Raw genomic sequence first — 14594 nt, 5'->3', positions numbered from 1 at the left:
CTTTTGAATTGTGGTGTTGGAGAAGACTGTTGAGAGTACCATGGACTGCACGGAGAGCAAACCAGTCAATCCTAATGAAAATCAGTCCTGAATATTCAGTGGAAGGACTAAAGCTGAAGCTGAAACTCCAATACTTTCGGCCACCTGATGCAAAGAACTGACTCATTTGAAAAGACTCTGATGCTGGGAAAGGTCGAGGGCAGGAGGAGAAGGGGATGACAGAGGATGAGATGGTTGGATGGCATCACCAACTCAATGGACATGAGTTTGAGCAAACTCCAGGAGTAGGTGATGGACAGGGAAGCCTGGTGTGCTGCAGTCCATGGGTCGCAAAGAGTCAGACACGACTGAGCAACTGAACTGAACTGAACTGATGCATCCTAGATTGGACTGCAGAAACCTGTAACTTGGACATACCAATGCGAGCAGACACAAAAAGTATCCCCCAAAGCATGTTCCTTTTAGTTAAAGGAACAGAATATTTACGACAATGGAAAAGGAACATCTGTGATGATACCCTCGGAACTCCAGCCAAATACCAGGGGAAAAATCTTGCAGACCCCTGACATTGGTCAGCTCCTAATGTAGGCAACCTGGACTTTCACTCCCCTCCTCCCCAAGAGTATCAGGCCCTGCTGCCGCCCGTCCCCCAATTAAAAAGTAAGAAAGTAATTTCAGAGGAGAGGGAGCCAGATAAAGGAATTTCTTAAATATTATTTAGGAACATTTAATATTCTTTAAATATTCTGAAACATAATATTCTGGGCAGACCCCCTAGCAACTCATATGTGAAACTGAACAGAATTGACATTGGCAAAAGGTTTGATAACTGAACTACAGTGTGAACTATGGCCAGCTTTTCAGTTTAGCCTCTGGATAGCACACAAACAAAGCAAATTAGAGTAGCAGCTCCAAGGCTCTGTGAATGAAACTGGGTTTTCGGAGTATATTGTACTTGCTAAGAGAGGTGCACCCACTTTCAATTTCTAAGCATGGATGCTCTGATCAGTTGTCGCCCATTTACCCTAAAACTGTCATTGGTCCTATGGAGGTGCAACTAAATCCTTTTCAGATGTTATCACAGCAATACTTGAGCCAGAAATCAGACGACTGATGCAGATCATACATATGGATGCAGTTACCGCTAAATATTCCATGTGTGTGTTTCCAAGTGTGTTTTGAGGCCATGGCACTGTTTTTTGTTTTTTTTTTTTCCTCTTTCCCTTTATCCTAAGTTATCTACAGGGAGTGTGCTGGTGACCCAGGTCTAAGAGTACATTAGCCAGAATTAAGAAGCAGGATAGAAAGCTGCACAGTTTTTCCAATGAAAAAAAACTTTAATGATACAGCATCTGTGGATATAAGACAAATTTTCATTAATAAGATCATAGAGTCTTATTAACTCTGGATTGGAAAATATACTAAATCTTATCTATCCTATAGGCTCAAGGATGTATTGTACAAGGAATATAGTCAATATTTTCCAATAACCATAAATGAAAGTAACATTTATAAATGTGTAAACTATTTTAAAAATAGAAATACAATTAAATGGTGTGTGTTGAAAAAAAAATCTTATTTCAATATCATTTTAATGTATGAACCTTAAATGCAACCTCCCTATATATTTGAGCTGAGATCCCGTTTTTCATAACTTTTGTTACTTGGTCCTACTTGCTCAATTTGCTCAATTCCTAAGTGCCATAAAGATCCAGAACAGTTGTCTCAGATAATGATCTTTTCAAAGCCTCTTTTTTTGTTTAGTCTACTCACCCCTATTCCAAGTGTTTCTCATAAAACAGTTCTGAGTCTTTTATTTATATCTTTTAGTCCTTCCTGCTCATGCCCTAGTTTGTCTTTACTTCTTAGAATTCCACCAAATTAAATATTAGCAAGTCTTTCTTCAAATTTTATTTTAAAATGATTGTCCAAAGATGAGGACTAGCATCAGGCACACTGAAAGTATCTCCTGTCTTTTGATCTTTCAAACTTCCATTCTACCACTTTGTATTCCATTACACTATCTCATCATTTTTCTTATCCATAGATAGATTGTTTGGCTCACTGCAGCAGTCCATAAAAGTATTCAACAATGGTTTGATCCCTGGGTTGGGAAGATCCCCTGGAGAAGGGAAAGGCTACCCACTCCAGCAATCTGGCCTGGAGAATTCCATGGACTGTATGGTCCATGCGGTTGCAAAGAGTCAGACACGACTGAGCAACTTTCACTTTCAGGCTGAGAGAGGTAGAAGAGTTCTATAAGCCATCTGGTCCAATTCTGCCCTTGTCCAAATAGAGACCTAAAGGCATTAGTGACAGCCCTGGGGACACAGCCTAAACCACCTGATTTCTGAACTCATACTTCCCTCTATTTTATCTGAGCTACTCTCCCATTTGCCTGTCATACAAGAAGCAGTCTTATTTCTGGTGTCTATGATGAAGAGATGTTTGTTGAGCCCCAAACCTAGGCCATCTCCCAGGAGTACTCTAGATCAGGGTGGTGAAAAGGCTTAAAGCAGTTTAAAATTCCCAGGGTGTGTTGGTCTGTGGGAAGAGATTTTATCTGTTAATAGAAAACAGCAAAGGTTTGGAATGTGTTTGAACAGAGTCCATTTTTGACAAATACAAAGAAGGGACCACAATCTTGTGGAAATTGTAAAATCTGGGGGATGGAGAAGGAAATGGGGAGAGAGCAAAAGGGCTTTTCTCAAAGCAGCAAAAAACAATCTCAAGATATCAATAAGAAGAACTTTTGTTTTAGTCTGATGCTGAAAGGAGGCCAGTAAGCTTACACTCAAATGTCTAGGGCATTGAACTTGAAGTTAGGAGCTCTAACTGAGCAGGTCAAATTTGTGTTTTGTGTGTAATCAAGTTTTCTATACCTACTCTAAGTACTGTACTGTACTTATTGTTTTAATTTATCATAATGCCTAAGTCTTCTTTCACCTTTCATATTTCCTTACAAATTTCCTCTCTGCACAGCAGCTATGAGGCAAGGAAATAAGTTGACCCTTGAAAAATATGGAGGGATAGAGGCTCCAACCTCTGTGTGGTCTAAACCTGCTTATAAACTAATGAAAACCTACTTTACAGAGCTCCACTCAATGTTCTGTGGTGACCTAAGTGGAAAGGAAATCCAAAATAGAGGGGATATATGTACACCTATAGTTGATTCACTTTTCTGGACAGTAGAAACTAACACAACATTTTAAAGCAACTACATTCCAATAATTTTTTTTTAAATCTGCATATAATTTACAGTTGGTCCTCTTTATCCACGGTTCTGAATCTGCAGAATCAACAACTGGTGATCATGCAATGCCATAGTATCCTCATAGTTCAAACCGTGCTGTTCAAGGATCAGTTGTACTTCTGTGTCAGTGCTGACCTAAATGAACTCAAAATATTTTTTTCTTTTTTAAATTAACTTCTCACAAGAAGCCAGGGAAGTAGGTATCCCCATTTTCCAAATAAGGAACTCATATGTACACATGTGAACTTTTCCAGTGTCATATAATAAAAGGGAGGACTCTTTTCAATACAAGCCTCAGTTCAGTTCAGTTCAGTCACTCAGTCTTGTTTGACTCTTTGCGACCCCATGGACTGGAGCACGCCAGGTTTCCCTGTCCATCACTAACTCCCGGAGTTTACTCAAACTCATGTCCATTGAGTCGGTGATGCCGTCCAACTATCTCATCCTCTGTCATCCCCTTCTCCTCCCACCTTCAATCTTCCCCAGCATCAGAGTCTTTTCAAATGAGTCAGTTATTCTCATCAAGTGGCCAAAGTATTGGAGTTTCAGCATCAGCATCAGTCCGTCCAATGAATATAGGCCTGTTTCACGTCAAAACCAAAGTTGTGAGAAGTGAATGAGAACTCGAGTTTTGTCACAGAAAAACTTGGATTCAGATTCTGACTCTTTACTTACCAGCTGGGGGATCTTAGATATACCATTTAGCCATTTAATCAGTGATCTTATTACGAAAAGGAGAACATTTAGCTCCATCTAGGATTTCAAAGAAACCTGAAATGGAAAAATGGCATTTTCCCTTAACATTTGGTAAACATTGAGTACAGGTCATGTAAAATCTCCCCAAAGACATCCCTCCCTGTTCTGTTCCACACAGAAACTGAGTGGCCCTGTTACCCTGGGCCTTATCATGACAGAAATGCCTCAACCTAGTATGGGGCCTCTGGGTGAAGAACGACCAAGATCTGCTTCTGAATGATTGGTTTTACTACAGAGACATGGATTTCAGAGAATGCAACATGCATGTTTGTTTCATGTAAACTCCTTTCACATACGGGGCCCTCTCAGACTTTAACTTACTGTTCTTGCCTTCCTTTATTAATTTTTGCTATCATCACTCCATCTTTCTCCATCTATTTCTGCATTTCCCTCTCTATGGTATGAATGTTTGTGTTCCCCAACATTCCTATGTTGAAACCTAGTTCCCAAGGTATTACAAGGTGAGCATTTGGAGCTGATTAGGTCATGAAGAAATGAATTCATGCCTTCATAAAAGAGGTCCAGAAATTACCCTGCAAGGTGAGAGGTTATAGCAGAGTATGACTCTCACCAGACACTGAAACTGCAGGTACCATGTTTCCCAGTTTCCAGAACTCTAAGAATTAATAGATAATGTATTATCTAGTACATGCAGGTACCATGTACTCCCAGTTTCCAGAACTCTAAGAATTAATAGATAATGTATTATCTAGTACATGAAGGTACCATGTACTCCCAGTTTCCAGAACTCTAAGAATTAATAGATAATTAATAACTTGTTTATAAATCACCAGCATATGGTCTTCTGTTATACCAGCTCAAAAGGACTGAGATGCCCTCTGAGCTTCTCTCTCTCTCTCAATCTCACAATCATTCCTTTTTCTTCTGATCCCCTCTCATTTCTCCCACTTTCCAGTATCCTATAAGGTGGCATTTTGGGTTTGAGTCAAGCTGTTTTCTAAGAGCATATGTGATAAAAAACTAACCCCAAGAAAACTAAGAGTTGCAGTGGATTACTTTTAAATGAGTTTGAGTACTTTCCAAGTTAAATAAAAAATACATTAATTCTGGAGTTTGGAGTTCACGATTGAAAGGTGTTAGTTTGTATTGCTAAAGTAACCTATGCTGTCATATTTCAATAATAAGTAGAGAGAAGTTAGTCACTCTGGTTTTTCCTGCAACTTGAACTAGCCTAGCCATGAGGGAAGACCAGCTAAGGAATATAAGCCAAGTGATTTGCATCTTGGAGAAAGAGATTCTATTTCAATTGGAATTCCCCTCATAAAAGGTATTAAGCTAAAGCCAAACTTTTTCATAAATATGATTCATCAGTGGGCCCAGTGCCATCTAGCATATGTTGTCAAACACTTGATTTGTACTTGTCTAATCTTAACGTCCAGATATCCTAAATATGGCTACAGGTTTAAGTCAGTGGTTCTCAAAATAGGGTGATTTTGACTCTGAGAGACATGTTGCAATGTACAGAGACATTTTTGGTTGTCACAGCTTAGAAGCAATATGAAGTGTGTTGCGACTGCTGTCTGGTAGGTAAAAGTCAGGGATGATGCCATCCTAAAATGCAAAGGACAACCTATCATGACAAAAATCAATCATCCCAAATATCAGTAAGCCAAGGCTGAGGAACTCAAACTTAAATACCTACTGATCCAAAAACCTGCAAACTTCATTGTGTGACTGAGACCTTGGTCATCCTATAGAAACAATGACTGTGAAAATCTCCTTCCCTAGTAGCATTTCTAAATGCCTTGGGCTACAATCAAATGGTGATTGTTGATCCTGGATTCAGCCTGAAAAATATTACTAAGAAATAATTTTTACTTCAGTGGGGAAATAATTTTTATGGCTTTCTGGATTAGTTTTTGATACTATAATTTGAGATCATTTTTGAAACCAGCCAAATCTGGCTTTAAGGTAATCCACTGTGTCTGGTGTCCTAATTATGTGTTGATTTCTTCATGCAAGTCTATTGATCTTGGCAAAGTGAAAACTAGAAATTTAGCATTCAAGCAGAAAGAATAAATCAAAACTGGCTCAATTAGCTTTACTGTGATTCAGGGTTTGTTAACAGTTCCTCTGTTTTGTTTCAGATTTATTTATTTTATCATGTCTTTTGCTTTTCTCCATTCCTTTTCCAGAGTTCCAATATAATTACACTGTAATCTTCAGCAGTGTCTCATTGCTTGCAGAAAAGCTGAATCTATTATTTGTAGATAATGAATTCCAGCAGAATCATTTTGATAGCCCTGAACTTCTGGAAAATCTGACATCTTGGATCTCCCTCTTTCTGGCTCTTATATCTTAATTTCCCTTCCAAAGAAGATTCTTTGCTCATTCATTTTCATTAGGTTTATTGGAGAACAGTATTAATCCAGGATCCTGTTTCTGAGCTTTTCCCAGAAGTGGGCAGAACAGTAGTGCAAGGAATAACATTCATAGGTAGCTTTTATTTTCAAGGTATATCTCATTTGGGAAATAATGTAAGTGGCATGCTATGCATATGATATTAACCTTGGCAAGTTCAGGTATTCAGTGTGTGTCTCATAAATAGTGGTCATCAGCAATGTCACAGAGGTAGGAATCAGGGTTCTTAGATTCTAATCCTGGTTCTTCCATTAAATTTCTGGATACCTGTGGACAACTTGATTCTTTTCCAGAGTTTATTTTCTCTTCTCTAAAATGAAAGAGTGGGAGCACATATGTTCTATGAATGTGGCAGGAAGCAGTTGCAGAAAGATGCGGACCCAAGAGGAGAGGGAAATGAATATCTTTCCCAACATATATCCAACTCTTGCACAGATCGTATGGGTGAAAAGGACATAAAAAGAATTTCATAGAAGTAGATGCCTATGTCTATGTATCAAATTAAATAAGAGGCTCTCTGGGCTTCATTTTATTAGAACCAGAACCCTGACATTACCTGGACTGCTACTTGCTTCTCTCTTCCCTTGATTGATTTCCTCAACCTGCTCCTTGGCAGATGTAATTTCACTATGGAGATCAACAGGACAAGGAATGGGAAAGAAGAGAGAGAGATGTAGAAAGAAAGTAAAGCAGAGAGGAGTGTAGTTAAGTGAAATCGGCTTCTGATCATAGCCGGCAGCTCTCCTCAGTACTAAACCCCCCAAAACATACACACAGCACTGAAACATATCACACAGAAGGCTGACTCCAGCTCTTTTTTTTTAAATGTGTTTAGGACACTTGGCAAATGAAGGCCAGCCCTCATGGAAATTACATAGCTAGGAAGTCAGTCAGCAGGAAAGGAGGGATGAATAAAAGAACAGAAAAAGAATTATAGGAGAAAAGCTGAATGGAAAAAAAGACAGGAGAAATTATCTTTTTCCTAATGAGAAATGCAAAATTTTCCACCAGATGACTGTGACTCTTGGCTAAGTAGCCTACCTCTTATGTAAATGAAAATGCAGGGTGGGCGGGGCAGTCCAGGAAGCTGGGCCTTGTGTCTGCTCCATCTCTGGAGGCACCAGGTCCACTGCAGGTCTCAGTGGCACCACTGACTTACCAGACTGCCCCTCTGGAGGTAACCATGCCCCTTCCGAGCACTGTGCATGCATCCTAAGTCATTTCAGTCTTGTCCAATTCTTTGCCCACCATTCTCCTCTGTCCATGGAATGGGTTGTCATTTCCTTCTCCAGAGGATCTTCCTGACCCAGGAATCAAACCAGCGTCTCTTACATCTCCTGCATTGGCAGGCAGGTTCTTTACCACTAGCGTCACCTGGGAAGCCCAGAACAGCAGTAGACATCTGAGCCAGCTCCACTTGCTGATCCTCCTAGATTCATTACGGAACCTTTGAGGCCATCAGCTACCAAGTAACAAGGACAGACTTTATGATTTCTGAGGGTCCTTCCGGTTGTAGTATTTTAATGCTTTTAATAATTATCACTCCTCATTCTTACAAGACCACATTTCTTAGGCAAAATATGTATTCTTCCCTCTCTCACCCTTACTTCACTGTCCCAAACCAACTATTTAACTTGAAGAGATAGAGAGTTGAACAAGATATTCCCTTGGAGTCCCTTCTAGTTCTCTAAGATCTTTACTCAAGTCCTTAGTAGTACAAAAGAATCATTATTACACCAAATCAAAAGAATTTTCATTTTAGATGAATCCATCCACCTTTCAAAAATTTTTAAATTCCATTCACAAAGCAAGCTGACATTTTATCAAACATTCCCAAAAGAATTTCACACACCTATCCCTTTGGAGTTTATCACTGAGCAAATGATATTCATGACAGAATACATTTGAGTCTCAGAGATGGAATCTGTGAAGAGAGACAAGTCGTTTATTACTTCCTTTTATTCAAACCTATAAAGAAATCCCTTTATAGGTTTGAGATTTGGGAAAAGTTTTTACCAGACTAAAATAGGAGAAAACCTGTTAGCAATTGCTCCCTTCATTTAACTGAATTTTAAGCTACCATTTGCCAGTCACAATGAGTGATTGATAAAGAGCTGACTGGGCCTTCATAAAGTCAGCCTCGGAGCAGGAAACAATTGATATTCCATCTCCTTAGCTAAGGAGGACCTAAGAGCTGGCTAAACCAAAAAGTTCCCAGGTTTCTTTCCTAACTAGTGGGACAGAAAGATGATGACTAGTGGATTTTGATAAATCAAGCCTGGAAAAAAAAACTGTAATAAGAAGAAAGAAAAAAAGCCACATCCCTTGAGGAAATAACCACTAGGAAATTTCAAAACAACTATTTCCAGAAGACATAAATTCAACTCCCTATTTGAAATAATTTGTGGACAAAATGTATGTAGTCTACAGATGGGTTAAAAAGAGATTTTAATATGAGACTTGGGAAAAGCTTTTATTCTGAACTAAAATAAGATATATCCAGCACATATCATGTGATCTAGGTTTCAAACTCATTTTTCTTAAGGCATTCATCTAGAAGGAGAAAGAAATGGATAAAGCAGAAAAAGAGTGAGGAAAATCTTTGAGCTTGCTTTTTTTTTCTTTTTTAGAAAACACTAATAAAATAAATTATGGTCAAGAAAAAGGAATTTGGGGGAGATGACTGTAGGAGGGAGATAGAATTGCCTAACTTAATTGCATTTCCCCCCCACCCCCGCCTCTAATCTTAAGAAGAAAAACAAATGTCAAATGGCACACAGTTCCAGTTTAGAAACAAAACATGGAAGGACAAGCTTGTTTTAAGTAAAAATAAAAAAATAAAAATAAACAGCACTGGATATCTTTTTTTTTTTTCCCCTTTTACTAAATGGCTGGGAACACTGAAAGAAAAACAGATACTGTCAAAGTATTCCTGATTGTAAAGTACACAGATAAGGCAAAAAGAAAAGGATCTCTCTTACGTTTATTTAAATTCCACAAATGTACATAAAGCAGGCACAGCGTGTCAAGAATTTTCCGAAGCATAGTTTTAGAAAATAAGGATTAAATTAGAGAAAAGATGGAGAGGGAGGGAAAGGAAGTTTGCAACATTAGCCAGAACTTGCAAATGGAAAAGAGTGAAAAGTCAAGCAGTCTACAGTTCTGTAACTTTCTTCCCCAACTGACCAGCCACGAAATCTGATAACTAATACGAGAAGACTTCCTATCACCATGCAACAATCTTTCTCAACAATATTTTGTACACAAGCAACCAAGCTATCATTCATTCAAAAACATAAGCTGAGCATTTACTGCTACCACCCCCTGTTTTAGGTATTTGGTTGGGGTAGTGGGGATATAGATGCTAAGACTGAACTCAGACCTGCTGCTGCTGCTGCTGCTAAGTTGCTTCAGTCGTGTCTGACTCTGTGAGACACCTGGCTCCCCCGTCCCTGGAGTTCTCCAGGCAAGAACATTGGAGTGGGTTGCCATTTCCTTCTCCAATGCATGAAAGTGAAAAGTGAAAGGGAAGTCACTCAGTCACGTCCGACTCTAGCAACTCCAAGGACTGCAGCCCACCAGGCTCCTCTGTCCATGGGATTTTCCAGGCAAGAGTACTGGAGTGGGATGCCATTGCCTTCTCCGTAACTCAGACCTAATGAACCTAAATCTCCAATTTTAAATTATATTTTTAATGCCCAGGTGATTCATAATAATTATCTATCTACTGATCTTCCAGATCTGGAAACTCCTTCGTTAGGAGGTACAAAAGTGACTATGACCATTCTGTGATCTCCAGGAGCTCACATAAGTGATAACAAATACAGGAATTTCTCCAAAATAATGTTAAAAATGAAACATGACATGAGAGGATCATATTCTTTACTGCAGGTATTCAGAGGAGGGAGAAATAATGGACTGTTGGCGGCTGCCGATTGAAGAAAAGAGGATGTCACAGAAATAGGTACATTTGTGCTTCCCACATGTTACTAGTGGTAAAGAACCCACCTGCCAATTCAGGAGATCTAAGAGATGCAGATTCGATTCCTGGGTCAGGAAGATCCCCTGGAGGAGGGCATGGCAACCCACTCTAGTATTCTTGCTTGGAGAATCCCATGGACAGAGGAGCCTTCAGGACTATAGTCCATAGAGTCACAAAGAGTTGGACACAATGAAGCAACTTACAGAGAAGGCAATGGCACCCCACTCCAGTACTCTTGCCTGGAAAATCCCATGGATGGAGGAGCCTGGTGGGCTGCAGTCTACGGGGTCGCTAAGAGTCAGACAGGACTGAGCGACTTCACTTTCACTTTTCACTTGCATGCACTGGAGAAGGAAATGGCAACCCACTCCAGTGTTCTTGCCTGGAGAATCCCAGGGATGGGGGAGCCTGGTGGGCTGCTGTCTATGGGGTCGCGCAGAGTCAGACACGACTGAAGTGACTTAGCAGCAGCAGCAGCAGCAGCAGCAGAAGCAACTTAGCACATATGCTCATGCTTATATAGTTACCATTGAACACACAGAGAAGGAGGTGGGAAAATCTACTACTCTTATTATAACTAATCTACCACCACTACAACTAAGTCTGCTACTATTATAATTAAACATACTATTATTATAACTAATAATAAGAGACACATTTCCAGTGTTTCTGGAAATAGACATAGGCCCTGTTCTGGGTGCCTTATGTAAATCCTCTCTTAAACCTAAACCAACCAGTTAGGTTCTATTATTTCTATTATCTACAAGATGGGGAAACTAAAGCTTAGAAAGTTTGTGTGAATTTTTCAGTCACAGAGCTGGAGATTGAAGAGCTAAAGTTCAGTCTCAGATTGATCCCATTCCAGAGCCTCTACGCCTCTCAAAAAAGAATAAACAAACCCAGATGTGCAAAAGTGTCAGACACAAAAGATTAAGCATCCATTGCTCCCTCTGGCTGAAGGATGGCAGAGTGAGGGAGAAACTGAGCCGGTAAAATTAAAGGTCAGATAGGCTGCAGTAAACACTGTGGGCTCTATACAGTAGCAAAGGGAAACCTGTGGAGGATACCAAGCTGAGACTATTCTGATCAAAGCTTTATCTTAGATTTTAGGCTGTGATTTATGAGTTACATGATACAATCTGAAATAATAGAATTTGAAAGTCTAAAGAGTCTTGCCCTGCCTTTAAACAAAAAAGCGTGCTTGGTATCTAAGTAGAACTACCACCTCACCTCAGAGGAATTACCAGCATGCCAAGACTTAAGGAAGATTCTATAGAACAGCCCTGAAGATAAATACAACGAAAGTCTGTTACCCCACAGCACAAGGACTGACTCATTCCTGGAGCTGTCCAAATCTGGCAAATGGATAGCCCGGGGACTCAGCATTCTGTGGGATCCGAGGTTATCCCAGGGGGCAGTGGGTGTGCACAGGCATGATCAGTTGTTGGCAGAGCCCAGACCTCTGACTCCCAGTCCTATACTCAATTCATCAAGGCAAATCACACGTGACACTGGGTAAGCCCCTTTTCCTATCTGGATTCTCCTTTCCTCATTATGATGAGAGAAATTGATATCAACAGGCCTTAGATTTCACAATTCTCAATCTCTCCCTTCCAATACTCTAGCATAGAGAATCCGCTTCCATTAGTTGCTCACTAACTGGAATTTGGGGGAGCAACAGCATCTCTGGAGAGCTCCCAGAGTTTGCAAACCCCTAGCTGAGAACAAATACATTTCCTTATCTCTAGAAAGTCTACTAGCTCTAACTGTATCACAGGATTCACGATCTCAAATCTTAGTTACAAAGTCCTCACTGAATTCCATCTGGCCCAGGATTATCCTTTTCAAGTACAGAGCGCATCACTGATGTCCAAAGTAAGTCAGCAACACAAGGTACCGTGATCATATGCAGGCATATTCAGGGAACCCATCTGCCATCAGGGAATGAACACTTTAGAATTCAAACCTGTCAGAGCCCAACGGTACTCTGTTATTTTCAGAATTTTGGTTTGTGCTCAGAAGATTGTGTGTGTATGTGTTTATGAGTCAAATTTCCAAGAAGCCAAGCAAAGGCTAAAAGTGTGGATTTCTTGTGTGGAGGGAACACCTTATTTGATGTTCATAGTCTTGATGACTCCAATTCACCAAAAGTGAATTTCCAAAGGGGTCAGAAGACCTCCTTAAGAGATCATCGATTCTGTAGACCCAAGAAACTGTGCCTATTGGAGTAGAAATGAACAGGAAGATGCAAGATGTGTTCTGCTCTCAGAAACATTGGTGGTAAAACAGAAATTAGCACATGAACTCACATATTTTTTAAGGGACTTCAACTTCACTGGTTCATCAAACCACACCAGGTAGTTTACCCACAGAACTACCCATGAGCAACTAACTCCTGTAATCAACGTACTGCAAAAAACTGAGGCATGTTAAACCTATGGCTTCATCTTCTTTGACTTTCAACAGGAGATGGAAGCAGGAGCATGATAAATGTTAACATTAGCAGTGAAGCAAGGGTAATTACAGAACCAAAGACACTCACATTCTGAGAATTACCTCACTGTTATTTATTTTTATAGGAGTGAAAATAAATACACATTCCTTTCCCAGACCTGAAAAAGGAAAATGTACCCAAGATGTGTGACAGAACAATCAGAGGGACTGCCAACCTCACATCTGAGACTCCTGGGAAGACAGTTGCAGGACCAATCTGGACCACCCACATTCTGCTCTGGCTGTTGGGTACTCACAGGCCCCTATCTGCCTACTACTGACTGATTTCTCTAAGACTACCCAAAACTGTGATAATCATTTAAGAGAAAGCAGATTTATAATTAATACATGTCTCAGCAAATCCTTAAGGATGCACAAGCCAGTGGAAGACATATGCTGAAAAGAATTCCAGCTTTCTCCTTATTGCTTGCCCAAAATACTAAATCCAACACTTTAGCCAGGGCACTGTGAGTTAAGAGTGAGTTACAGTTATAATTTCCTGATCTCCACCAACAACTGCAAATCTGCAAAGACCTTGTGGGATGAGCTGCAAAAGACATCATATCTGCACCTTGTGTGTACTGTCACCATCCCAGAAATGCAGCCCAGTCCAGTGGCTGGCATGACCAACCAACCCCCAAAGCTGCCACTTCAACAACTGGAGAAGAGACGTTGACAAAGGGACAAAGAAAGACAAAAAGGGGGAGAAAGTATAAGTTCAGAGAAACATAGGTAAGAGAGAGTGGGAGAAACACAGGCTAAATTGTCTCTGCTGAAGCATCCACATGGATCTTCAAAATCGTGACTGTGGGGAAAATGTCAGTACACTGTTTACCTCCCGTCACTAACTTCAGGCAAGTTGAATACACATAAATAAAACCAGAAGGAAGGGGCATCTGATGGTGAACAACTCAGTGCAATGCTAACTTCCAGAAATAGAAGTGGTCTATCAAAGGACAAAGAGTCAGCACTTTGGGTATTTTAAGTGAGACTACCTCGCACAGAGCCACCCCTTACACGCATAACTCCTCTTTAACCTTTGATCTTCCCTTTTTGTGTAGGTGCAGGGAGAAAAAGGAATGGGATTCAGAGCAAGTCTACCTTTAACTCAGCTGTTCTGGGAACACTCCGTGTTAAATGTCAAAGAAAAGGTGCACACTAGCCTGTATGAGGGATGAGGGAGCTGAGATGGAACGAGCTGAAGCTAGACCAAGAAACGAAGCGAGAGGAGATCTTACACTAGATCCGGTTCTGCCATCTTTCAGACATTAGTGCTGAATGGGTACATTTTATCAGTGCAGTCCTCTTTTTGAGAGAGAAGAGGATGCCTTAAGAGCTAATGGCTTGCCCAGATTCATCTAGTCTTGGTTACAGAGCTCAGCTCGGGCCACCAGATATCTAGATTCACATACAGACAGAACCGTTCAAGGAGACCCAGTCTGACCCGCTAAGGAGCCGCGCGACGGCCAGGAAGACTGGAGCCGCGGGAGGGCTCGAGACATCTCTGAGGCGCGGGAGGGCGTGAGGTGTGCGCTCTGGGTACCTTGATGTAGGCCCGCTGCAGGTAGTTGTAGGGCACTCTGCGCTGGAAGTCGCTGCGCACATCCTCGCTGGCGCGGTGGCGGGACGCGGGGCCCCCTAGGCGCTGGCTCTGGCAGCTGCGGTAGCAGCGCGCCCGCTCGAGCAGCGCGCGGAAGAAGGGCAGCTCGGCTCCCGGGCCAGCGCCGG

The 14594-nt window shown here is 40.9% G+C and overlaps 1 protein-coding gene across 1 annotated transcript in view; it reads right to left on the bottom strand.

Annotated features, from left to right (window-relative positions):
• The window catches only part of P3H2 (prolyl 3-hydroxylase 2), a 178140-nt gene that overhangs the window by 163044 nt on the left and 502 nt on the right, over window positions 1-14594 (bottom strand). The window contains exon 2 of the mRNA XM_010850711.1: window positions 14410-14589. Coding sequence (XP_010849013.1) covers window positions 14410-14589 — 180 coding nt within the window. The remainder of the gene's footprint in view (window positions 1-14409; window positions 14590-14594) is intronic.

Source organism: Bison bison, unplaced genomic scaffold (genome assembly GCF_000754665.1).
Source record: "Bison bison bison isolate TAMUID 2011002044 unplaced genomic scaffold, Bison_UMD1.0 scf7180017864294, whole genome shotgun sequence".
NCBI classification, from domain to species: Eukaryota; Metazoa; Chordata; class Mammalia; order Artiodactyla; family Bovidae; genus Bison; species Bison bison.
This window is presented reverse-complemented; position numbering and strand designations above follow the sequence as displayed.